Source organism: Lagopus leucura, unplaced genomic scaffold, assembly GCF_019238085.1.
Source record: "Lagopus leucura isolate 7727_CA_CO unplaced genomic scaffold, USGS_WTPT01 Super-Scaffold_100002, whole genome shotgun sequence".
NCBI classification, from domain to species: domain Eukaryota; kingdom Metazoa; phylum Chordata; class Aves; order Galliformes; family Phasianidae; genus Lagopus; species Lagopus leucura.
In genome coordinates, this window is record NW_024962263.1 from 83,269,290 (window position 1) to 83,294,415 (window position 25,126).

A 25,126-nucleotide genomic window follows, 5' to 3' on the forward strand; every position below is an offset into this window, starting at 1 on the left:
CTGAAACTTTCAACCAAGGCTGTTTCTCAGAAAACATCTCATTTTCAGACTGGATACCAAGATTATGGCAACCTATATGTAAGAACTCGTTCTTTTTAGTTCTAGTTATGTTTGGTACCTGCTATTACCTTTCCTAGGAGATGTAAGTGAAGTTGCATATAAGTTAAACGTATTTTGGTTTTTTTCCCCTGAAACAATATTATTTATCCACTAGAAACCAGATGAAAGAAAACTAAGTCTGAATGGGAAAAAAATCTAATTCTGTTATCCTTTGGTTTGACAGCAAGGGTCAAATTTTCCTTAGGAAAAATGAAATGATCTTATATGACCAAGTTGTATGGATGCTTGCTTTCCATGACTCCTAAAGCTCACAAGGCTCATCATTGCCTGGAAGTCTGTATTGTGGATTGTCCCTACAAGATTTTCAGAGATAAGCATCTCCTGGAAACATCATAAAATCCCCACAACAATCAATAAAGCTACAAGGAAGACATTTTTTGGATCTGTTGCCAAAATCAACTGTTTTCTGTCCACAAAATGGTTGTGGAGCTTCTCTTCCTCACCCATCCCAAGGTCAGCAAAATTCACCCCTTTACATACAAAGAACAGAGAAGATTTGAAAGAAATCAGAAGATAAATTGCCTATCAGACTGCTGTAAACTCTATTAGACTTGACTGTTCCCCTGCTACACATACACATTTGCATAAGATGGCACCAGTATTTAGTACTCCAGTTACCAGGGTATAGCTAATTAATTAGATTCCAGGGCTGAGAGTCTTACATCATGAATGAATTTTCTCAGGAACTGGAAAAACTCAAGTAATGTACAAGATGGGAAAAGAATAATCCAAGATGATTCTATAATAGATCGAGTCTGTCCAAATCCAACTTTGGTGAATATCTTTGTGATATATACATTTTCTTTTCATCTCTCTGTGTATGCAGAGTTACTATAAAACTCAATTTTTTTTTTAACCTTCTCAGGTTGCAACTGAAGAAAATGCATCAGTTCAACCCATCAGCCTGAGTCGATGGATATATTCTATTTCTTTCCAGTACACTTTAAAAGAAGGCTATTCATCTTTATCTTCCATTAAACATCTATGAAGAACCATAAAGCATTTCAGAGAGGCTAAAAAAGGCAGAATTCAATTGTAATGCTTTCTTTCTAACCACTGCATTTTTTTGCATTATGTTTTTCTAAGTAAAAGGGAGGCCACTTTCAAAGAATATATCAAAGAATATATATCATGAAATGCACTGACCATTATTATGGGTACTACATGAGCCTAGACTGCTACTTAACAACATACCTTAAGTGGCATTTTAGTGGTTTGGTTACAAATACATCTTATTAATTTTCTATTTTAAAGACAAAAATAAAATCTAACCACAAAACACCCTTTGACACTTCCTGAGTTTAATTTGCTTGCTGCATCCCGTTTGGCTAGAAGTAAAAGCTGTTTTGAATCACAAGCATTTTCTTTCTGCAGGGCCAAAGAAGTCTTCCTTTACAGAGAAACAGTTTCAAATGAACTAGTAAGGTAATGTAGATCACTTAATTTGTTTTTTTGGTTGGAGTTTCTCTTTTTTTTTGTTTATTTGTTTGTTTGTTTTGTTTGTTTGTTTGTTTTAAACTTGGTCTGAAAACTTTTTTTTTAAAAAAAAAAAGTTGTTTAAATGCTAGTTTCCCTACTAAAAGATCAGAAGAGGCATTCGGGCACATACATCCTGAAATCAATTGTTTTATAGACAACAGAGTTAATGAGGCTCGATTTCCCCTGATTTGATGTCATATTGTCCCCCATTTCTCACATTTCACCAACAACCCAACCTTGTAATACTTGCTGTGACCCTCCTTCCGCAAAATTCCTTTGTCTACTCAGTATCTAACATCTCTTTCCATAGCAACTCAAGGTCTAAGGTTATTTTGTAAATACATCCCACACCCATCAGCTTCCCCTCAGGTTTCCAGAGCCTCATCACCATCATCATTCACTCCTTCCTCTAACTACCGCCCAACAAGAGTGTTAACATGCCCAAAGAGCTACTGACATAGTGATTAGCTGAGTGACTACTAACAGAGTTAATAATTCCTAAGTTCTCTCTTCCCAGTGGCCATTTTCACTAACTTCAGAGGAGCTGAATATTTCTGTGATTCTTCTTTTCTGTTAAACAGGGTAAAAATAACCAAAATTACTTTTGAAAGCAGAACTGAGATAAGAATGACATGAACCTCGTTTTCTTGGGAAAACAGAGAGGGAAAAAGGAAATTTGGTCTTACTTAACTGCAATAATTTTCAGTTATGAAATGGTAATTCAGAATACATTCATTCTTTGATGCCACTTGTTTCACTTCCAGGGCAATTCAGAAGCTGATGGAAAAATACGATAGCAGTCTGTGGCTGCTAAAAATGGGCTAAAAAATTAGGGAAATAGAAGCTCATCTCATTCCAGCTTCACAGTCCTATTTCATCTCGATGCTAACAAGAGCTAAAAATTAGCCTTGATATTTTAAAGGATGCCTGCCTGAAAAATCTGGAACAGTTCAGAGCAGCTGCATTTAGAGGAACAAGAAATCTTACTGTTTTCTGTCATCTCCCCCACAGTGCCACGTGTCTGAGATACCTTCTCTTCCAACATTTTCAAGGAGTGGCACCAGTATACCAACTCCAGGATGTAGGAGCTCTGTATTATGCTGGGAAATTCACGTATGGCAGAGTAAAGCAATGTCTCTCACTCCCAGAATACATCACATTCTTTTAGTGCTGTTCTTCATGAAAATGAAAGCACTGGAAGAATACACAGATTTTTCTACTATCTTTAGTTCAGTCAGAATAAACATAATTCTTGTCTTGTTTTTCCTTCCTTCTCTTTTCTTTTTCAATAATAATCCACAGAATTATAGAATCACTCAGATTGGAAAAGACCTTAAAGATCATTGAGTCCAACCACAACCTAACCATACTATCCTAACTCTAACAGCCCTCCACTAAATCATGTCCCTGAGCATCACATCCAGACGGTTTTTAAACACATCCAGGGATGGTGACTCAACCACGTCCCTGGGGAGCCTATTCCAGTGCTTAACAACCCTTTCTGTAAAGAAGTTTTTCCTGACATCAAACCTAAACTTACCCTGGTGCAACTTGAGGCCATTTCCCCTCATCCTGTCACCACTGAGAACAGACCAGCCCTGCTCTCGCTGTAAGCACCTTTCAGATATTGGAAGAGAGCAATAAGGTTTCCCCTCAGCCTTCTTTTCCCCAGACTAAACAGCCCCAGTTCCTTCAGTCTCTCCTCACAGGCCATATTCTTCAAGTCCTTCACAAGCCTTGCTGCCCTTTTAAGCTAAACAGTAATTCTTCAGAAAAAAAAACCTGACAATATGTGACTCTTTGACCCCCATTCTCATTTGGGCTTTACAGAGTAAACAACCTAGAAAAGAAAAAAAATTATATAAGCAATATACTTACAGAAAATACACCAGAATACAGAAGTACAACAAAGTTTATGGCAAGAACTGTAATGACATTTCCAGCTTCAGCCAGATAATACTTACTCTACGCATCAGATCATGAAAACAACTCAGGTATACAGACTACAAACAGAGAGACTAATAAAGAATCTTTCAAATTAAGGGAGGTACTTCTTCATTATTTTCAAAATCAACATTGCTTTTCACTGTCTCTGTAATCTTCTCTGGCTGTAGCTTAATAGGTCCTCGTCCAATTTGTTCCTTTTCTGGGATTATCTTTGTCACATCTGGGAATGAATACTTGTCAGGATCCACTTCTAATTTCTCAACTGGTTTGCTTCTGAAACAAGAGGGAAACAAAAAAAAAAAAACCTTCATTTCAGGGTCAAATATAACAGCACTGTTTTGGATACCTGTTATTAAACTTAATGACTTCATTGTGAGAGTTGTTACTGAGCCCAATTAAATGAGGATTAAAAGTCCTTATTACTTGAAAATTGTTCGTTACAAAAACTCAGTGTGAACAATGAGTACTACAAAAGTACAGCTAAATCTTCACTATTTTTTACAACAGAATCTCTATCTTACAAAAATAAACACTGATAGTTAATTTGTTGGCATCTGTAATTTGTCTAATATCAGGACATGAAGATTGCTGGTGTCATATTTTAAGTGACTGGCTTCTGAAGTAAGACAGGATTTTACAATCATAACTGTTCCTTCATCCTTCTGTTCACTGTTATCACACAAGGTGATTATTAGTTATAGGATGACAAATGTATCTTTGGAAAGCAGAAATACTCCTTTAATTAGACAGAAAATGTAATTGTACTAATTTGCGTGCTTATATTAGCTAATTCGTAGGTTTTGTTAGTGGAAATACTAGCAATGTTTGTATTATGAAAAAAAGATAGTATAAGAAAGGCCAGAAGTACAAAAGAATCTCCAGATTCAACCACTATTAAGGAAATTGTTTTAGATTACACTTGCAGATGAGGACAGTCCACTCATTAAGGCAACCAAACAACACCACATGATGATCAAAGACTTGAAATATACTTTGTCTTGCAAAGTCTGTCTTTTTAAAAAAAGGCAAAATGGGAATTTCATTGTCTGATGATCTAATTTCTGAAAATTCCAGCATGGTTTGTTTATCTTCGTACTGATTTTACTATTACACTAAGGACTACTTTGGGTCAAAGTTCCAAGCTAAACATTACAAAAGACAGTACATTACAAGATGTGAGAAAACTCCTTGTTTACCCAGGAGATCAGAAAGGTTTACTAAGACTAGAACAAAGGAAAATGTAGCAAGGTTACTGGTTGAAAAAAATGCTTTACTTTGATGACAAATTAGGTAATGAAAGTATGTAAATAAAGTATATAAGAAGATCTTTAATCTGAAATACATCATCTTCAGTTTTTAAAAAGCGAGGTTTTGTGAAGAAGCTTCCAAAGTCTGCCCATGCTTCTTCATTAGTCTCCCAGGCCATGCCTGTGTGTCAGATCCCTGCCCAACTTACAGAGAAATGAAGAGGCAGGTTTCTTCACTTATGCTAGGGCCAAGGAAAACATGACTAACAGAAGAGTAATAGTCAGATTAGCCACCTCTTTCAGCATTATGCCACTAGAATTTTCTTGTTCTAAGGGAATTTTTTGCCCATTTTGCTGAGCAGGAAATGTCCAGAGAAGCCTACCTCTTAATAATCAGAATAATCTTTTCCCACAAGCGATGAAAACAAAAGCCACTGAGAAAATATGTTACGAGGAAAGATACAAGAAAATTGTCATTTCTTTACTCTGAATGTTCTTCCATTTTTGAGGCTAGATTTTTAATTAAACTAAACAGTTTAATGACACAAAATTCTGTGGCAACATTCCAGAAAATGTTCATTCCTTAGAGTTAAGAAACAGTTCTGTTTCCTCTGTGATTTGTGAAAAGTGCTGTCACTTTGAAGGATTTTATAAGTAGCCACTGGGGGATTCTAAAAAGAACACCTTTTTCTTTTTTTTTCCTGTCTAGAAAATTAATATAATCACTAATGACAAGTCGCTAATTTGAAGGCATCTCAGAAAAAAAGTAAAAAAGCATAAATATTAAATTTAATCAGCCTCAGCATGTACTTCACTCACATGGTAGAAAAGATTTACCTTGATTTGATTTATTTCAATTATTACTGGTAATTTGCATTTGTTCTAAAATTGTACAAATTGCTAGTCATGAAAATACAATCAACATTATGGATTTTGAATAATTCATTGCTTAGTAGATGAATAAACTTCAATACACCAAAAAACAATTAACTGCATCATAAGTAACAGTCCACATCAACAAGCTTGTCACCAGTCATTCTCAAAATTTAATCAGCAAGTGTTACCTAGGATTAGCAAGGACAATAGGAAAGACTGAGAATCATCACAGGTCAGATATTCTGTACTTCTTTAGTACAGCTCACGTTACTCCCTCAGCTATCATAAAAGAAATGTTTGGACGATGACAAGCCTTAATCATGCTGAATTCAGTGCATATATGACACATACACACAAGTCACTCTGAAATTATTGTTTCCTATTTATTTCCATGGAAACTACAACAGATACAAAGAGCACAATAACACTATTTGACAGAGCAATCTCTCAGCTTCGAGACACAGTCACCACCATTAGCTGTGAATTTTCATCAGCTACGAACAAGATCCTTCATGTTGCATTCATAAATATCTCCATGGTCATCCAGAACATGATTTGTGTCTCATGTCATTGTTGCCACTGCTGAAATGCACCACCCACTGCCTCACAGTGCTCACATCCACTGTTTGGTCTCTGTAAATATTCAGCAAATATCAATTAATTTCAGTTGGTGCCACAAAATGTAACAGAATATTGCTGGGATGATTCAACCTCTACCGCCATACCACCCACATCTGCCTCTGATATCGTGGGCCAACATAATAAAATAGGAAGCATTAACTTCAGAACTGCCATTGCACATCTCCTGGAAATGCGCTCTTCCCATCACGCTTCTATGGAAAAAATGGTATGACTACTGATGATGTCATGACTATCTGAAAAATTCTGGAAGAAGGAATGCAAAGATTTTCTGCCTAGGAGAGTAAAAACTATTCTTGTTGCTAATGCTTTTTCATAAACAGTGGTAAAATAGTGATGAAGACAGTAAGACCAACTACAATATATCTATCAGCCTCAGTGTTCACAAATGATTCCAATTTCAGGCACTGCTACCTGCTGTTGAGTGGTCTCTACCCAAGCAAGAATGATGATCTACAGATTAGATCATCAAAATAAATAATATCAAGTGATTTTTTTTTCCCTGGCATTTCTTTCCCTTAGAAAGGTTATTTCTATCTCTATATAGTTGAAAGATTCTTCAAAAAAGAAAAAGATTTCACAATAAAGAAATGACAGTCAGTCCTTCAATTTTGCATAACTATAGCAGCCTGCTGATCAATCTGGTGTGTGACAGAGCACAACTCTGATAATTTGAGGGGGTTTTTTATAATTTACACTTTTGTTCATACCGTTCTTAATTCCAACATTTGATATTTTAATGATTTGACAGTTACATTTTCTTGCTTCAACTTCTGAATTTCAATAAAAGTTTGGATTGCCAAAGATTTCTCATACTCGTGATCCAGAAAATACACTGGCATTTGACTGAAAGTTTCCTTTCTTGCATCAGCATTTGCAATGATATTTACAAAGTATGACCAACAGCTCTGGAGAACCAATCCAAGTTTCAGCTTCACAGTTCTGTCCCTTACCTTTCTTTTCACAGTCACTTCACAATATTAAACTGACCTTGCCTGTTAGTAAGAAACACGCTCCAATATGTTCAATATACAAATCCATCTTAAACCACATTTTTGCATCTTAATTATCCCAGAAAAACAAAAAGCACTGCTAAATTTGTTAGTCAAAGCTGAGTCCTGTTTAAACATCGGGGAAGCTTCTACTGAAAACACTTCATTCTAACAAACTGTTAAGACCTCACTTAAAAAGTACTGAAACGTTATATAAATAATGCTCATAGCAAGGGGGTTCAAACTAGATGATCTTCATGGTTCTTTTCAACCTAGGCCATTCTATGATTCTATGGAAAACACTGTTAAGTATGTCTATGCTCTGAGTCTTTTATCCTTATCACATACGTACATTTTGAGATGATTTTAGATTTTAAAGCTCAAGAACTAACTAAACAGTATTTTTGAGAATTTTCCAAGTTGTCCTTGCCCTTATACAACTATGGATTATTAGACACATGTGTGAGCAAATTAATTTTCAAATCATTTCTTAGGCGCCCGACATTTTTTTCCTCTGTTAGTCAAAAGATAGAGGTGTATACTGCATATTTTGGTTAGCTCTGGGCATCCATGAGAATGCAATTCAATCTATGCTTTACGCTTCACAGTGAAAAAAAGCCTTTTAAAAATGTTTCTTAGTCAGACCTGATCTAGTTTCTGTTTAAAGTCAGTTGAACTACTACTTCTATGTTTTCTCCTATTTCAGACAATGTAACTTGCTTTGAGAGCAGGAATTCTCAGTATCTTCATAAAAGATATCAATCTATGTAGCCCAAAAAGATTATTTTTGCAAATCCATTCAACTGGCTAGATCTGTGATCAACTCCTAGGTCTTGTAGAAGGCACTCATGACATCTCAGTAGAACTGATAACTGATTTGCCAATTGTGATCTTGCCACACATTTATTCATCTTTTGTGTAGGCCACGTTTCAGTTGCACTTACCTGTCTTTTAGTTAAAATGTTCATTCCTGATTTAGGAGCAGAAATGAAGGTGAATTTGAGTTTTGAAAAACTGCATAAAATCTGCTTGCAGTTCCTTCAGGTTAGTTTGTCTACAGCTTCATAAAACTTCTACCCTCATCTTACTTCACATTTCCAGTTTGGAAATTAGTCATTTTGTTCTATGGTATTCCTTTCTGCAACATTAAATTCTCATCTCTTTCTGCAAACTGCAGAAGTGTGCTGGGAGAGATCCTCAGCTAATCAATTGGTGGACAGGAGAATAGTCCTACACTTGGCAAAGATTCTTTCAAGGATTCAAATTAGAATGCATTTTTTGTTTTCATTTTCTGTTCCTGTCTTAGTAAATAGCTTTTATCTCAACCCATGAGTTCTATTTTGTTTCCAATTCCCTCCTCTTGGGAACAGCTTGGGTGGTGCTGAGCTGCCTGCCAGATCAAACAGCAACAGTGTATATTAACATTTAGAGATGTTTCCCATTTTCTATTTTTTTCTTTTCCAATATGATATAGGAGGAACAGTCTAAAGCTGAGTGTATGGGATAAGAGTCATTAGGTTTATGTATCTGCTACTGTTAAATTTCCAGTATAATTTGAGAAAAGTAAGTTCCTACCTACGTAAATTTCACCTATGTACCAATGGCAAATTCAGCTTCTTTTCCTCATAAATTCTGACGCCACTAACAGTTAAGCCTGACAGATGCAGCTGCTTTATCAGTAGATGTTCTATAAGTATAATAAATCAAGAAACCAAATTCCTGCTAAAATACCTTATCTCTTTGAAGGTTTGAAATACAGTTTTGTATACAGTCATAGAATGTGGCAGAAGTAGTGAGCATCATCATATAATACAGCTAATGAGTTAAGAAATTTAAAGCACTGTATTATAGTTTAGCAGATTATGTCTGACAGAATTTAGCTTAGACATCTGTATCTGTCAAGTGTGATCACTGTAATGAATTTCTTCCGTAATCTAAGAGACAACTATTCAGCAAGTTTTTAACATCTGGCTAGTCAGCAATTTTTCAAATTCAGAGGTCAAAACCTAGTATTTTTAGAAAGAGCTGTAATTCAAAATGCCTCTTTCCTAATTCTCCTTTTGTGATTTGCACTCCTGAAATATTTTAACACTAAAAACTGCATTTTTTCCTTCAAAATCCTCAGTAAATATTTTAATAATTACTTAAAAGTGGACTGAAATCTAAAAACTCCTTGCACTTTGCCATGGAGTACCTTTAGTTCACCTCTTGGCTGGAAAGGGGGCCTGCTTCATTATTAGTCTTCAGACACTTCCTTTTGGAGTGTTCTAAGGAAATACGTATTAGCAACCCACTAGTTGCCAGCTCTTTGCTGTTTGGAAGAATCCATTTAGAAGAGAGGTTGTGTATCTAAAGTAGGAAGATCTGATTTTCTCCTAGAGAACAGTTAATACATTTCTTTTAACTGATTTATTTTAATGTTCAAAGGCTGTAGCTTCTGCTTCTGCTGGAAAGAACCATGGAAAGCCCATCTTTTAAAAAATAATTGAAATACTCAGTAATTAAGAAGGTGAACTGTAGTAATCACAGCTGCCTAAGGAAAGGGTACAGTAGTTGTGTCTCATCTGGGATGTCAACAAATTCTTGCAGTCATCTTATTGTCTTTTCGCTAGGCAGGCCAGTCAAGAAAAGAAGACAAAAACAATCCTTATTAAAATTAAGAAACAAAAAGCAGGAAAAACAACATGAGACACTTGCAGTGCCATTTGGCCAGCATCCTAAATACTGAGACCAAGAACAGACATGATCCATAATGATAACCTCTACTGTCTGCCTAGCCTTTCTACCAGTGTGTACCACAACAAAGCCAAACAAGGAAATACAACACTTTTGGTACAAATAAGCTGCTTAACAAACTTTGCAGTTACCATATCTCACAACGGTATGAATATTGTTGCCTGCAACAAGAGGAAAAGCAAAATACAGTAACATACATCAAAATGTCTGTATTTAGTAAGGCCATGTGGCCATCAACCCCTGTGTCTATCTGCTCTAATGGTTATCAACACGTGGTAAGAGAAAAAATCATAGCATATCCCTGATATTTGCTAGCTTCCAGCAGTCATTAACTACTATCTGAAGGAGTTTAAGAGCTAGAGTTTATGGCACATGTAATAGAATGAACCTATGTTGCATAACCACAGAATCACAGCGGTTGGAAGGGACCTCTGGAGATCATGTAGTCCAGGCATAACCAACCCATGTCCCATGAGCAACATGAGGCTAGCACAGTGGCTGTGCCACAACAAGCCGTCTGGCCCAACCCTGTAAGCAACCCATTGCTCAGCAACAGCCAACTGTAGGTGTGCTATTAACTCTGTCTGAGCTGCAGCCAGGGCACAGGGAGGGCACAGTGCAGTGCCGGCACAAGTTATGGCAAATAATTGTATGCATTTTCATTCATTAGCCATACAAAGTCCAGAGATTCAACTCAGAAATCTGACTGTGTCCCTTTACTTTTACAAGCCCTGTTTTACCAGAGAAAAACATGTCCTCACTTCACAGTCATGCCTTATTTGTATCACCCCTTTTTGGCAATACACACATTTGCAAGCAACTGTTTTCAAGGATGCAGTACAGGAGGAGGAAAATTTCATCAAAAATCTCTGATGAACATTTTGAAACCTCACTAAGAATTGCAGCCACTGCCATTGAACCAGACTGATGTATTAGTTGGACTTTCTCTGGGAAATCTCTGACTTTTTTGAACGGAGGAGCCCAGAACTGAACACAGTGCTCCAGTTGTGGCTTCACCAGGGCAGAGGAGAAGGGGAGCAGAATCTCTTTTGAGCTGCTGCAAATGTTCTTTTTAATGCACCCCAGGAAAACAAAAACCTTGCAGAATTGCTTTCTGAAGCTACTTAGTGCAGTACCTCAACGTGTATACTCACGCTATCAGTGAGCAAATACATTCATGAGAAAGATTCAAAACCTCTTTTTTTCTAAATGGTTTTGAGAGGCTACACAACAAGAAGTTGTGCAGAGACAACTCCCAGTAGGTAGTATAGTTTTAGCGTGCACTATTTCAATAATTTGAATGAGTTGATGGAACAAAACTGATATGCAGAATTAAGTGCTTTTTTGGCTCTGCTATTGGAGCAGACCATTTTATAAACAGCACCAGACAGGCTATTAGTCTAAGGTTTTTATACAGTGTTGTAACCTACACAAATGAATATTTTCGTACTTTTAACAATAAGATACTCAATAGGAAGCAAATACTCTGGCAATTGAATAACTTAAGTACAAAAATTAAAATTAATGGAAAAGAAAAAAAGGAATTACCTTGTACTTTTTCTGTACATCGTGTTGCTGTCAGATGGTTTGACTGAAGTTGATGATTTTTGCTTAGCCAGGATTATTTCTTTAACCTAAAATAAAAATAGACAGAAAAATACGTCCCACAAAAGTTGATATTTATGCTCAAAAGCATTTAAATTATCTGTCAAAAATTGAAGCAGTAAGAGGATGCGAATAAATTTTCTCTTGTGACCTTTTGTCTTTCTGTTAGGTTTTAAAACTCTTCACTCAGGATGAAACATGTATAAGGCCATTTAACCAAATGATTTAAATGGAATCATATTCAAATACATACATGAGTATGTATATTTTTAAATGTTTTAAATATATGTATATATATATATATATGTTTTCTTGTTTAGTACCACGTAAATAATGCACACTGATTTTCTCTGTAGCTAATGAGCTTTTTCTTGATGCATCTTCTGCTTGTATTTGAGTCGTAATGTCTATGTTAGTTCAGACACTTTTATTAAAGCACCTGCTAAGTTCTGGACTTCTCACTATTTATGAAAAGGAGAAGCGACTACAAAGTCTTTCAGCAACTTTACTAAAATTAAATTTCAAGATTGAAGCCTAGGTGAATTCCCTTTCTCAAAGAAAACATGTCCATCGCCATTTTTTTTAAGGAACATATTTCATTTCTCATGGCAAAAACATCTCTCTTTCCTTTCATAACAACGTCATGGGAAAGGGATCCCTTAAGCACTTGAAAGGAAGGGGGAGAGCAGGAACATAACGGAACTATAAGAGAACTAAAACAAATAGTTTATTTTAACAAGTATGTTGTGGTAACATTGACTTGAAAGTATTCTGCTCCAGATCTCTTAAAGTCTTTGCTCCAAACTGTGTAACAAGTAAGACAGATTTATAATTCTGTAGCTTCTATAATCCATTTCTGAAATGCATTGCCAAGAGGCTGATCCCTTCTGATTCTGTATACACTCTGGTGAAGGAAAGTCTTTTTCTTTGAATCTTCCCTCACTTCACAGGGCGCCCTAATGTGCATTCCTTTGATGACCCTGACACTAATGTTCCTTACTTCACCCACTGAATACACTGACAAGGAAAGTAAGGAAAATCACTGGTCCTGCAATCAACAGGAAAGATTGGATTTCCTCAACAGGATAAAGTTTTTTCAAGGTTTTGTCAAATAAGAAAAGGGTTAGGATTCGTGTACTATATCATCACTTTTTTACTCAAAAGCTCTCTTGCTCAAAAGATGTCAAGAAAAAAAGTAGGTGATATTGTCTATTTCATTTTTGTTTCTTTTGAAACAATATACAACCATGGTATGTGAGGTTCAACAGGACAGTGATCACATGCTGATCTCTCAGAGAAGTCAAGAAAGTGAGCTTAACTAATATGGAAAACGGAAACGACGGAGTTAAACTTTGGCTAAATATAAGACTTTGGGCTCAGGAGAAATTTAAATGACTGGAATTTGAAATCTGTAATATACAGGAAGAAAGTCTAAGTGAATATAGTGAAGCTTTCTGGAAGTAGTTCTATGAAACCGTTGTTAGTAGTTAGAATGTTCAGAAACCAGATAAGAGAGGTCTTTTAAGAACATTAGCAGATAACTCTAAAAATGGATGTGTTAAACAGAATCTGGCATATATTTGAGAAAAGAGAAGGAATTTGTGAAAACAATATTTTTAAGCTGAGTCATCTTTTCAGCCTACAGTTTTTTCCTACAATGGCTTTCTTTTCCTGCAATGTGAATTCCACTGAGTAATAGAGTTCAACAGAAACACATTTATTCTGAAGGAAGAAATGATTTGTAGGGTTCCACAGCTGTATGTCTCCATATGAACTGGATGGCAGTGAAATATTACTACATTTTCCACACCGAGCTGAGTGAGAATTCTATGAAATTTTATCAGATAATTCTTACACTGACATGTGTGATATATATCCTTCTATTTTCATATTAAGGTAACTAATTCTCAATGGCCTTTAAGTTTCTGAATGCTTTTGAACGCCTACACTATAAAAAGCTGTCAGAATTCATTTGTTATTGCTTCTATAATGAAGGGTTAAACAAAAAAATCAAAGTTTTCCCTTTGCTTTACTAACACAAGGAAAGCTAAGTTTTAAAACATGAAACATGATACAGAATGTATCAGAACCCTGAATAAAAAAATGTTTGCTAATAATGCTGATTTCTGTTATTGTTCACGAGCAGTAATTAACAAGACTCTGGCATAATCTATTGGTGGCATTTTACAAAATTGATGATTTAATATGTCAATTTTGGTTAAAGTTAACCAAGAAACTCTCACTTTTTATCTTCCCTGCAAGATATTTTGATATTTAGGGAGTGCCTTAGAAATTTCTGACGCCCATTCTGCATTGGTTTGCTGTACAATAAATAGTACATTTAAGAAAAGTGTTTCCAGAAAATGAGGTGAAAATAATTTACTTTCTTCTGCGTTATGTGGAATTTACTATCTATAATATCTATGAATGGCAAGGCCATCGGAGAGTCAACTAGAGAGATTTTACTTCTCATTTTAAAGGCTGGGAAAATATGATGAACAGGCTGGAAGATGTACAGTGAAATGTTTAGCAACCTACCCAGAAACTCACTAAAGCAAGAAAAAAAAACACTGAATTCAGTTAGCATTCTGTTAGAGATCTTTTCTGGATAGTATTGCAAAAAGCCTTCTGTATAAGTCTGCTTTTTAGTTTAATAGTATTTTAAGAATTTCAGTTACCTATGGAACTTGCTAGCTCTTTTATCTAGTTACAAATAATTTTATTTTTTATATAATTTATATTTTATTTTTTAATAATTATTTATCAGGATCAGAAATGTTAAATATAGTGCAATATAGTCATTAGGTTTTTCTTATCACTGATACAAACTGAAAAGAAGCTGTATGAACTGTCCTTCCTCTCATCTTGAAATATCAAATTAATATCAAGTTTATGATAAAAAATTAGTGCTATCAAATATTGTTGATATCTTCAACCATAAAGTTCTGGAAGAAAAGCTTGTGCTGGCATTACAGTTACTCCCAAAATTTATTCATTATATTACTTTCCTAGAATACATTCTTTTCATATTAATATGATTTCTATGGATAGAAAGCATTTTGACAAGGATTTGTGTCCCAAAAATGTCATTTTCACACATGTGTGGGCCACACGAATTTTGAAAAATTCATCTGGTCTTATTATCTCATATAGACAAAAAAGCTTCTTATTTTCAGTTCTATTATAAACACTTCTTCATACATGGCTTCAGAACATGACAGATTTTGCAGAGGATATTTTCACATATAAAAAGCTGTATCTGTTGAAAATACGGGAAAAAGTTCTATTAATATTGATTTCCTTAAGAGTTCTTTAAAGGAATTCTAAATCAGACCTTTTGGCACTATGATTAAATCATCATTCTGGAATGTTCCTTCTTTGGGAAATATATCCTGAATAACTTTAACTAGCTAGTTATTACCTTTGACTCAGAAACATTCCCAGTGTACTCATAACATTTTAAATACCTTCCTGTGATGCCTCCTCAGATTATTTTTCATACCTTTGGCATGCTGACAACTAAATGACCAGTTGTTTGTGATCTTTTAGCAGAGCTGCTATCTGGCTTGACTTCCTCAGGGAGCACTAGTTGGAATGTCTGTGAGAAAACAGAATTGAAGTATATCATGCTATTTTTTTTTATTTTTATTTGTAACCTGGATAGAACACACACACATAAGATAACCATCACATTCTTTGATATTAATAGCAGTCTATGTCTAAAACCTCTCAATTGAAATACAGTATTACTAATCCTAATACACGATTAACATGCTAAACAGCTTTTACTAACAAGAATAGCTATATGTATATTTTTGAATTGCTGTCATTTCTGAAGTAATGTTTCTAAAAAATGTTGTAAACTGATGCTTGACTTACATTAGCAATTAAATGAGAAAGCTTATCTAGTCTATTTTAGATTTAAATTAATTCTGAAATTTTATTTATGCAGTCGGTAAAGTCATAAATATGGACTTCAGTTTACTATTTAAATGTTTCAAATTTTTCAAAAAACTGATAATAAAAATAGAACCATTGAGAAGGGAGAAAAGTAAAATGGCATTTTAAACACTCTTTCAAAGGAATACACATCCATTTGTTTCCGTCTGCTATAAATTCCAGATTGTGAAACTGCTAAATAGTAGCCTAGGGCAACTAATAAGCTCTCTTAAGTGATTTATGGTACACTATAATGGAAATAAAAAGTGAGAAGGAGAGAAAGAGAGAATAGAATTTCATTTCAGGCTTTGCATCTCTTCTGGTGAGAATTTCCACAGTTTATACGTGGTTCAAAATAATGCAATTATGAAAGAGTGTTTTTTCTGAATATGTGCACGAAAGTTGATAATTAGTGTAAGTCAGCTACAGAGTACACTGAATAACCATTGCATAAACTAAACATTGATCTGACATGAATTTAATAAGAACAAAACTAACCTTTCCTTTCACCAGTACTCGTATGTAAGTTGGCTGGACATCGATATCAAGCAGAGAAGTGTCCAGATGTCTTCAAAAATAAATGTATATAAATTAATAAACTTCACAATACAATTCAGTACATAAACTCTTCAGATTATTTAACTCTTTAGTAATAACTTGACAATTTGTAAACTATAAAATTCAATTTTTAGTTATTAAGTTAAATGAAATATTACTTAGATTTAGTGGGATGGTTTTTGGAAGAAAAATATGATATTCCTATGTGTGTTCACAGAACATCAAATAAAATAGTGCCGAATTCTGCCAAGTCCACAACAGTATTTCAGTACAGCTATTGTATAACTCCAGTGTTTCAAAATCTTTGTGAAAACAGAGAAGTTTTTTGTGTGTGTGTGTGTTTTTTTTTTATTAGTATGCTGCTTTACATTAATATGAAAATTTGCTTACTTGCTATTTAAAACTGTAGAAGCATTCTGCTACTATTGTTAGCTGGTAAATTTTTAATAAAGGGACCCTTTTTATATCAATTGAAAATAAATATTTATATTCCCAGAAAACAGTATTTTTACATTCCAGTACTGGCAAACAAAGATTGTGACCTGTAGAAGCTCCAATCTAACATCTGCTCTTCATCATGTGAAGTATACTCTTGTTCCTGTGGCCAGCTAGTGAAAGTATGAGAACATATTTCCTATTTCCCTTCATTTATGTTACTTCTAAGGTGAAATTTTCAAACTTTTTAGTTTTCATTTCCTACAGAAAAGCACAGACTATTACACAATATCCAACATTTTATTGCATGAGAACAGAATTTTTATGGCTCCAAAAAACCTAATTCTTATAATTCAGAAAAAAATTGAGTGGGCTTGTTCTAAACAAAATAAATAAGCTTAAAGGAAAGAACACCTGATGTGAATTATAATATAAACTCTAACAAGTTCCAATTTGGGGTAAATAGTCTTGTGGCTTTCAAATCCCTTTTTGACCCAGAGGTAAAGCCACAAATAAAGTTGCTAAAGTACTTAGTAGTAAATACAATAAAAGAGTTATAAGGTTTCCTTCTCATATTTTGGTCTGTTTCAGATAACTTTATTCTAGAGAATGCTCTGTCATAGTTTAAGGAATAGCATAAACCATGGACTCTTTCCAATAAGCACTATGGACTAGGCTATCTCATCTTGTTTCAAGAAGAATTTAACTAGAAGATCCTGAACTGTATTGGAGCCTTTCTAGGGCTAGACAATGGACAAAAACATTTCTTACAATTCTATTCTGCCAATGAATGAATGGAAAAGATTTTACATAAGTATAAACTGACAAGCGTGGAGGAAACTTGTCTGTAGACTGCAAAAGACATCAGTTAAAAAAAAGACTACTAAGACACAGAGCTTATTCAATCAATCTGAAGGGTCTTTGAGTTATACAGTTCCACTTCTTTGACAGAGGCGTCAAGATTGATTATATAACCCCCTATATTTGTTTTCCTCTTGAAATTCCATTACAAAAAGGATTATATTTGGAATTCTGTGTATTAGAACGTAATGGCAAAAATGAAGCGGAAACATAAATAATAAGTCTGACCTGTAAACAGCAAGATCCAAGATGAACTGATTGTTTTCTTCATCATCTTTCAAAGAGAAATGAAGCCTAATAGTAATGATAAGACACACCATCAGAATCAATTGGGATGAATAAACAAACATTATGACCCTCTTCAAATTCAACTACTAACAATTTCAGGTAAATAAAAATGATACTGATCATGATCATGTGATAATGTGACATGAATATTTGACAAATGGTTTCAAATTTTCCTCATAAGTAGTAAAAGATATTAACATAGTGACATTTGAGCTAGAGTCACTCTTATATTTGCTTTCTGTTCTTACCCGATCCCCAAGAAACAAATAAAAATTGTGCTGAAGGTTAGTTAACTTCAGTCTGTCAGTGCAGAAAGAGAGACATCTGCTGGCAAAGTGTCTTTTTTATAGATATCTTCATAGAAAGACCGTTCATGAAAAGCATGAACAGCCTGAAACCCAGTAATTCTAACTTCATAATTTGTTTATAAAAAAAAAAAAAAAAATTGCATGGTTTTTCTTGTGGAAGTTACCTGTGGCATAAATATCTGCATCCGCGTTTGTAAAATAAAGTAAATAAAAATGCATAATATCCTTGATTCTACAAGCTTAGTCCTTTTTGTTAAAAATAAGGCCATAGATTTTAATAGCTATGTGTTTCTGATCTGCTGGCTAACTTCTGAAATTTATGAACAAATCTCAGCAGTTATAAATTTAAAACAACTCTTGTACTTTTATTATAAGATTTTGTCTACAGCTACAAGTTCTGATCAAATACTGAAACTGACATCAGAATCCTCAGATACTTTGGGTTCATCTAATAGAAAAAAGCTAAACTGTTAACAGTTTATCAGTTAGCAGTAATATCTCAGCAATGAAAATACAGATATACTTTTAAATTCTTTTCTCTCCCCCACTGTGACACAGACTAATTAGAAGAAAGCTTATGGAGCTTTTAGCTTATGCATATTTTTGAACAGAAAACTGCAAGCAGTATGAACAGCTTTTTTTCCCATTCACGCTTCCTTTTCTTACTACACCCAAAATCTTGAGAATGCATTAAAATACAAAGGGCAAAAAAATAGAGAATTGTTAAATTTTCTAGGTGAAAACTTTAGTAGAAATGAGAAAAATAAATAGTCTTCTTTTCTGAATAGCATACAGCTATTCCTTTTGATAAGCTTTCAGCATCAGATAACCTTGGATATTTTGGACATTAGACTTAAGCAATAAAACAAAATGTTTGGAGGGCACCATCTCTGTACTCTTTATTTATGTCTCTCCAGTACCTGCCAGATTGCACTGTGGAGCTGGAATATTCCTGTTGAAGCCATAACAGCAAAGAATGTCAATGAACTGGCTTTACCTGGGCACATCCACACAGTAAATTTTAATCCAGTAAACTCAGGTGATATGAATAGGACTGCTACTAACAGTTAACTCTAGATGACTGTTTTTCTTAAAATTAGATAGCTTGAGCTTGATTCTAAATGCTTTCTATTAGCATAAGATTTAAACTATTTAAGGTTTGTCATCTTTCAACTAGGAAATCATTCTTTTCATTTTCTGTCAACACATTTTTACAGAAAGGTACATCAAAACATTGAAAAGATTATTCCAATGAAGATCAAATAAATACAAGCTTTTCTGCTATTACCTATAATTTTACCTAGATCATAGAAACTTATGCATTTACAATGCATACAATTGCATTTATGCAATGTAAGATTTCAAATCCCTTAAATTTGCATGGGTTTATGAATTTCTAAAGTTCAGATAGCATTTTTCATGCCAGTGATAAGTACTTTCTTAGCTTTGGGGTTTTGCTTGCTTGTTTGCTTGTTTTTGTAGATAAACCAGTCTACAATTGGAAAAACTTGTTTGGAGAACAGCAGACAGGTATGTTTTCCTTCAAAGGCCAACTACTGATCATAGGCAGTTTGAGAAGCCGTTCATAAGGGAACAGTTCTCTGTCTTCCGTTTTCCATTAATACAAGAAGGCTTGGTTCCAGCTTCAAGTGAAATCAATGGTAACACATGGCTGATATTCCAGGAAATTCATTTTAAAATAGGACTTGAATATCCATGTGCCTTTGAAGACAGGAGGCTCCATTGCTACAGACTTCTATGTCATGCATAGAAGTGAATTACATATGCTGCACAATTCTGCCAGGTTTATATCTGTCATTTAAAGACAGAATGATTTTGTTCAAAAATAGTACTTACATATAATTTTCCACATTTAAAGTGGCTACTTAGACATATCTATCTTCAACAGTCAGATTTTAGTTACACTTTTTCCATTATTAGCAAGATGCTGTCAGAGAAATTTACCACAGAAGGGAAGAAGAGTAAGGAGTTTTTACACAAAAATAAATTCTTTTGTTTTCAAATATCAAGATATAAATTACCAATCTTTTACACTTTACTCACTGAAAACTATTTTTCCAGCATCAGAGTGTAATTTTAGGAGTAATTTTCCCCACTTGAAATACAATACTACATATCAGAATTTGTCTTTTTTCTTATTTTTTGTATTGTCACACATTTCAAAATAGTGGTTTAAATCAACTGTTTAAATTCTTCACAGCATTGCTTTCTTACATACTTAGGCATATTGACATTCAGAACTTTTCCTTCTGCAGTGACCAATTTTGGAAGAGGCTTCTCTCTTGTTTTTGACCCTCTAAACAAAATAGAAAGAAAAACAGCTTATAATTTCACATTTTCATATTTTATGTTGAATAGCAAAACAGAAAGGAGAAGATGTCAGGAAGGCAAGGATTATCTGGTACTGGATTTTAAGGATACAACTTATTTCAGAAACTGAACAGGTTATGTCAGATGTCCAACTGAACATTAAAAGCACCATCTAAAGCTGAGCAAATACTTTGTAGTATCATTTATTTACATAGATAATAACTTCCTAGGTGTGTCACTCAGAATTCATTGTCAAACATGATATCAAACATGAATTAGCTGGCAGAACAGTGGAAATTCTGAAATCCAAACAGTGGAGCTGAAAAGAGAAATTATTACATTTAACAACCCTGTTTGAGAGAAAACAAAATAAAGGGTAAAATAAAAAATAGAAAATGAAAAATAATAAGCAGCCAGTATATTTTACTAACATTTTTAAAGCATATTTGCACAGGTAAAGACAGTATTCAATGGGAGGCAGATGCCAACCTCCTCTCTGTGCCTTCAAAAAGTTGTTCATCTTCAGTTCCCAAAATATATTATAAAACAAAAAAACATACCTTATACTGTCTCTAGCTTTCCTTTTTTCTTCAATATATCTGTGAGTTTCTAATCTAGATTCTGGAGTATATGGTGTTGGCTCCTCCCAAAATCTTCTGTCTTCTTCATCATCTTCAGCTGTTCTCCACATTTGTTGTTCTCCTTCTGTCTGATAATTTTCTTTGTATTGTAGGGAGTCTGGGCTACACGAAACCACATGGAATATTGTTTGAAAAAGAAGAGTAACAGCAATGATAAATTGATTACTCCACTTTTAATATTAATTCCTACCAATAACAATATTTTAAGTATTTGGATAACTTATTCTGCTCTAGTCTGAGGCTGAGGTACTCATTAAGTTCTTTGCTTGAGTCTTCACTGGCAGCCAGGATTCTCATTCTTCTCACAACCCCAAACCTCATATTCCTGAAACTCCTGGTGTGAACTGGGGAGAAAACTCCCCCACACTGTAAGGGCAGAGTAAGTCTGAGACTGCCTCCTGAAACTGAATTTGTACAGGTCTATGGGGCATGATGGACATGCATCCAGGATCCAAAGGGAACTGGCTGATGTGGCTGCCAAACTGCTCTCCATTATACTTGAAAAGTTGTGGCTGTCAGGCAAAGTTCCCTAGTAACAAGAAAAAAGAGGAACATCACTTCCATATACAAGAAGGGGAGGGAGGAGGATCTGGGGAACTGCAGGTCAGTGAGACTCAACTCTGTGTCTTGGACGATCACGGAGCACATCCTCCTGGGAGATACATTAAGGCACATGAGGGATGAGCAGGTGATCCAAAACAGAAGGTGGAGCTTCACCAGGGGAAAGTCATGCCTGACCAATCTACTGGTCTTCCATGACAGAGTGACAGCATCAGTGGACAAGGGGAAGGCAACTGATGTCATCTATCTGGACTTCTGCAAGGCCTTTGACATGGTTCTGAACCACATTCTTTTCTCTGAATTAGAGAAATATGGATTTGAAGGGTGGACTATTTGGTGGATAAAGAATTGGCCAGAAGGACACACCCAGATGCTTGTGGTCAATGTATTTAAGTCCAGGTGGAGGCTGGTGACAAGCAGTGGTCCTCCAGGGGGCGGTCCTGGGGTCAGTACTCTTGAACATCTTCTATTCATGACATAGATGAAGGATTGAGCGCACCCACAGCAAGTTTGCCATAGAAGGAAGAGGTGCCATCCAGAGGGACCTTGATAAACTCTAAAGGTGGGTCCTTGTGAACCTAATGAGATTTAACAAAGCAAAGTGCAAGCAGTAATCCCAAATGTGTATAAAGACTGAGAGAAGAAATCCTTGAGAGTATCCCTGTTGAGAAAGAGATAGGGATCCTGGTAAACGAAAAATTTAACATGAGGCAGCAGTGTGCTCTTGCAGTCCAGAAGGCCAACAGTATCCTGGGCTGCATCAGAAGAGGGGTGAGATGATTGTCTCTCTCTGCTCTGTTCTCATGAGGCCCCATCTGGAGCACTGTCCCTGTGCCCAGGCCCCCAACACAGGAGAGATGTTTAGCTTTTGAAAAGGTCCAGAGGAGAGCCACAAAGATGATTAGAGGGCTGGAGCACCTTTTCCTATGACAATAGGCTGAAGAAATCGGTCTTGCTCAGCCTAGAAAAGAGAAGGTTTCAGGGAGACTCATTATGGCCTTCCAATATCTAAAAGGAGATATAAACATGAGGGAAATCAATTTTTTACACAGGTAGGCAGTGATATGACAAAGGGAGAATGGTTTTAAATTAAAGGAGGGAAGATTTAGATCAGACAGGGGGAAGTTTTCCACACAGAGGGTGGTGAAGTGCTAGAACATATTGCCCTGAGAGGATGTGGATGCCCCATCTCTGAAGGTGTTCAAGGCCAGATTAGGTGGGGGCCCAGGCAACCTGATCTAGTGATCAATCTTGCATTTGGCAACTCTGCCTGTGGCAAGTGGATTGGAACTTGATGATTCTTAAGGTCCCTTCCAACCCAAGCCATTCTACGATTCTTTGATTCTATGAATCACGGAAATTAGACTCTACTGGACTAAAAATGGACTAAAGATGAAGGTCAAGTACAGTGAAAGAGAAAGCGAGAGAAAAATCCTTTTGCTGTCTTAGTAACATAAGGTAGAAGAAGTGTAGGTGTAAACAATTCCATAGCCTTTTACACATCTCAAAAGATCTTCAAATTGTTTCATTCTTAATATCTATTATGTCTGAAGCAAAAGAAATTATAGATGAAGAACAGCTTTCTCTGAAACAATTGCATTACCTTAAATAACAATTTCCAGCTGTCCATCTGAAAGAAGCTATCAATTACACTGTTTTGCACCCAGACAATTTAGCCAGGAGATACAGGACAAAAATTCTTTTGTACTGTCTGCAGATCAGTAATTAATGACATTTATAACTGATTATATTTTTCTTTAGGCATAAAATGCTTGAGGATAAATGCTGGAATCCCACTAGAATCAGTAATAAAGACAAACATGAGACTTTAAGTAGAATTACATAACCAATATTTCAGGAGGAAAAGCAAAATTATTAATGAAGAAAAAGAAGAATGATGATTAGATGATTACTTAAAAACTGTTGCTACCTACTGTTACCTGTCAAGTCCAAGCTCAGCTTCCATTTGTTTTTCTTTCCTATCCTTTCTTTCATGCATCTTTCTTTGAGCCTCTTCTTTTTCTTTGGCTCTTTTGAGAAGGTAAGCTTGTTCCTGTTCTCTGATTTTCTGTTTCACTTCTGGATAGTATTGAAGTGCTTGAATTCTCTCCGAACGTTCTATTTCTTTACTATCCAAATACTTCCCAATGGGAAGAAAAATCCATATAAATACATGAGAACTTTTAAACATATTCAATCAAATAAATCCATTAAACTTCAGGTTAATTTAATATTCATTTCAAACCTCCAAAGCACTATTTAAGAAACAGTATATTTAAACGAATTAACAGTAAATTTCTATTTAGGTCTGAAAAAGTGTTTGTGCCTAACAGTTGCCTTTTGCATCTTCTCAGAATTTTACTTTGTCTTATTACTATGGAGTAGGAAGAGTCCCTTCAGCCATTTCTGTTATTTTTTTTCTCATTTTGATTCAGCTCATGGAACTATTACAAATATATTTCTTTAAATGTGTTCATTTACTGCTGACAAAGTTAGTTGAATCTACTCACATTAAGGAAAGTAAGTGTCTGTGCTTCTCCAAGGTAAAGTGTGAGTGTGTACTTGGGGTCATTTTCAGTGACAGGAAATCATTAGATCAGTCCCTGCGCAGAATCTCAATCTCAACATATCTATTTACAGCAGATGCAATATAGTGCATTTTCATGTCAACTTCTATCCTTCCATTGCCTTACACTGTTGGTATGGTATATAACATCAGTACCTTATCAACAACTTAGTAACTTTCTGAAATCATGACAATATTAAAAAATATATGTTTAAAAAAATACTGTCTGTATAAAAACAAATGAGTAAAAAGCCACAACTGTACTATGTACTTATCTTTTTGGAAATTCGTAAAAGCATCTCCAATGACAATGACTGATAACTCTAAGAAATAACTGTGGTTTAGTCAGAATTCTTGAGAACAGACTTCACTTTCCTGAGGGCAGTACGAAAAAGATTCCTATTTTTTCCTACCATAAGCATTTGTTTTGTTTTGTATTAGTATGTTTAGTCAACAAAGCTGGCTATTGATTTGTTCATAGAATTAACAATAAAAATCTTACTTTTAATTGATGAAGTGTTGCCACCACAAATTGTCTATAACCTTCAAATTCAGTGCATGGGTTACCCACTAGAAACAGTTCCTTCAAATGTATGTTATATTTTAGGGTTTCGACACTGGACAGTTCACCAATGAAATTTGCTGTCAAGTCAAGCTTCTTCAGTTCTTCACAGCCTATTTGAATTAAAAAAAAATCATTTGATTTGTTCATAACATAAATGCTCATGACACATACACACAAACATACAGAGACATATATGTACTTAGGTACTAAAAATGATGCCTGCATTTGCCTTTGTATAGTAACTTCATCCTGTCAGGATACATCTTTTACAGGCCACAGGTAGAAGACTGACTCACAGCTAAGCTTCAGGAGATCAAAATATTTATAGAAAGAAAAAAAATTCTTGGTAAGATGGAAAATATAAAAAAATTACTCTTGGTTTCATGACTATAAGAACTCTGTGGTCAGAGCTTGTATACTAGTTATTAAATG

General features: G+C 35.0%; 1 protein-coding gene across 1 annotated transcript in view; it reads right to left on the reverse strand.

The window, feature by feature from the left end:
* Positions 1 to 3,571: 3,571 nt before the first annotated feature.
* Positions 3,572 to 25,126, reverse strand: part of DNAAF11 (dynein axonemal assembly factor 11) — a 31,096-nt gene continuing 9,541 nt past the window's right edge. Inside the window, exons 4-12 of the mRNA XM_042869840.1 lie at positions 24,632 to 24,804; positions 23,504 to 23,703; positions 20,922 to 21,104; positions 20,270 to 20,347; positions 17,663 to 17,728; positions 16,079 to 16,148; positions 15,144 to 15,239; positions 11,585 to 11,670; positions 3,572 to 3,819 (exon numbers count right to left, since the gene is read on the reverse strand). Coding sequence (XP_042725774.1) covers positions 3,633 to 3,819; positions 11,585 to 11,670; positions 15,144 to 15,239; positions 16,079 to 16,148; positions 17,663 to 17,728; positions 20,270 to 20,347; positions 20,922 to 21,104; positions 23,504 to 23,703; positions 24,632 to 24,804 — 1,139 coding nt within the window. The 3' untranslated portion in view covers positions 3,572 to 3,632. The remainder of the gene's footprint in view (positions 3,820 to 11,584; positions 11,671 to 15,143; positions 15,240 to 16,078; positions 16,149 to 17,662; positions 17,729 to 20,269; positions 20,348 to 20,921; positions 21,105 to 23,503; positions 23,704 to 24,631; positions 24,805 to 25,126) is intronic.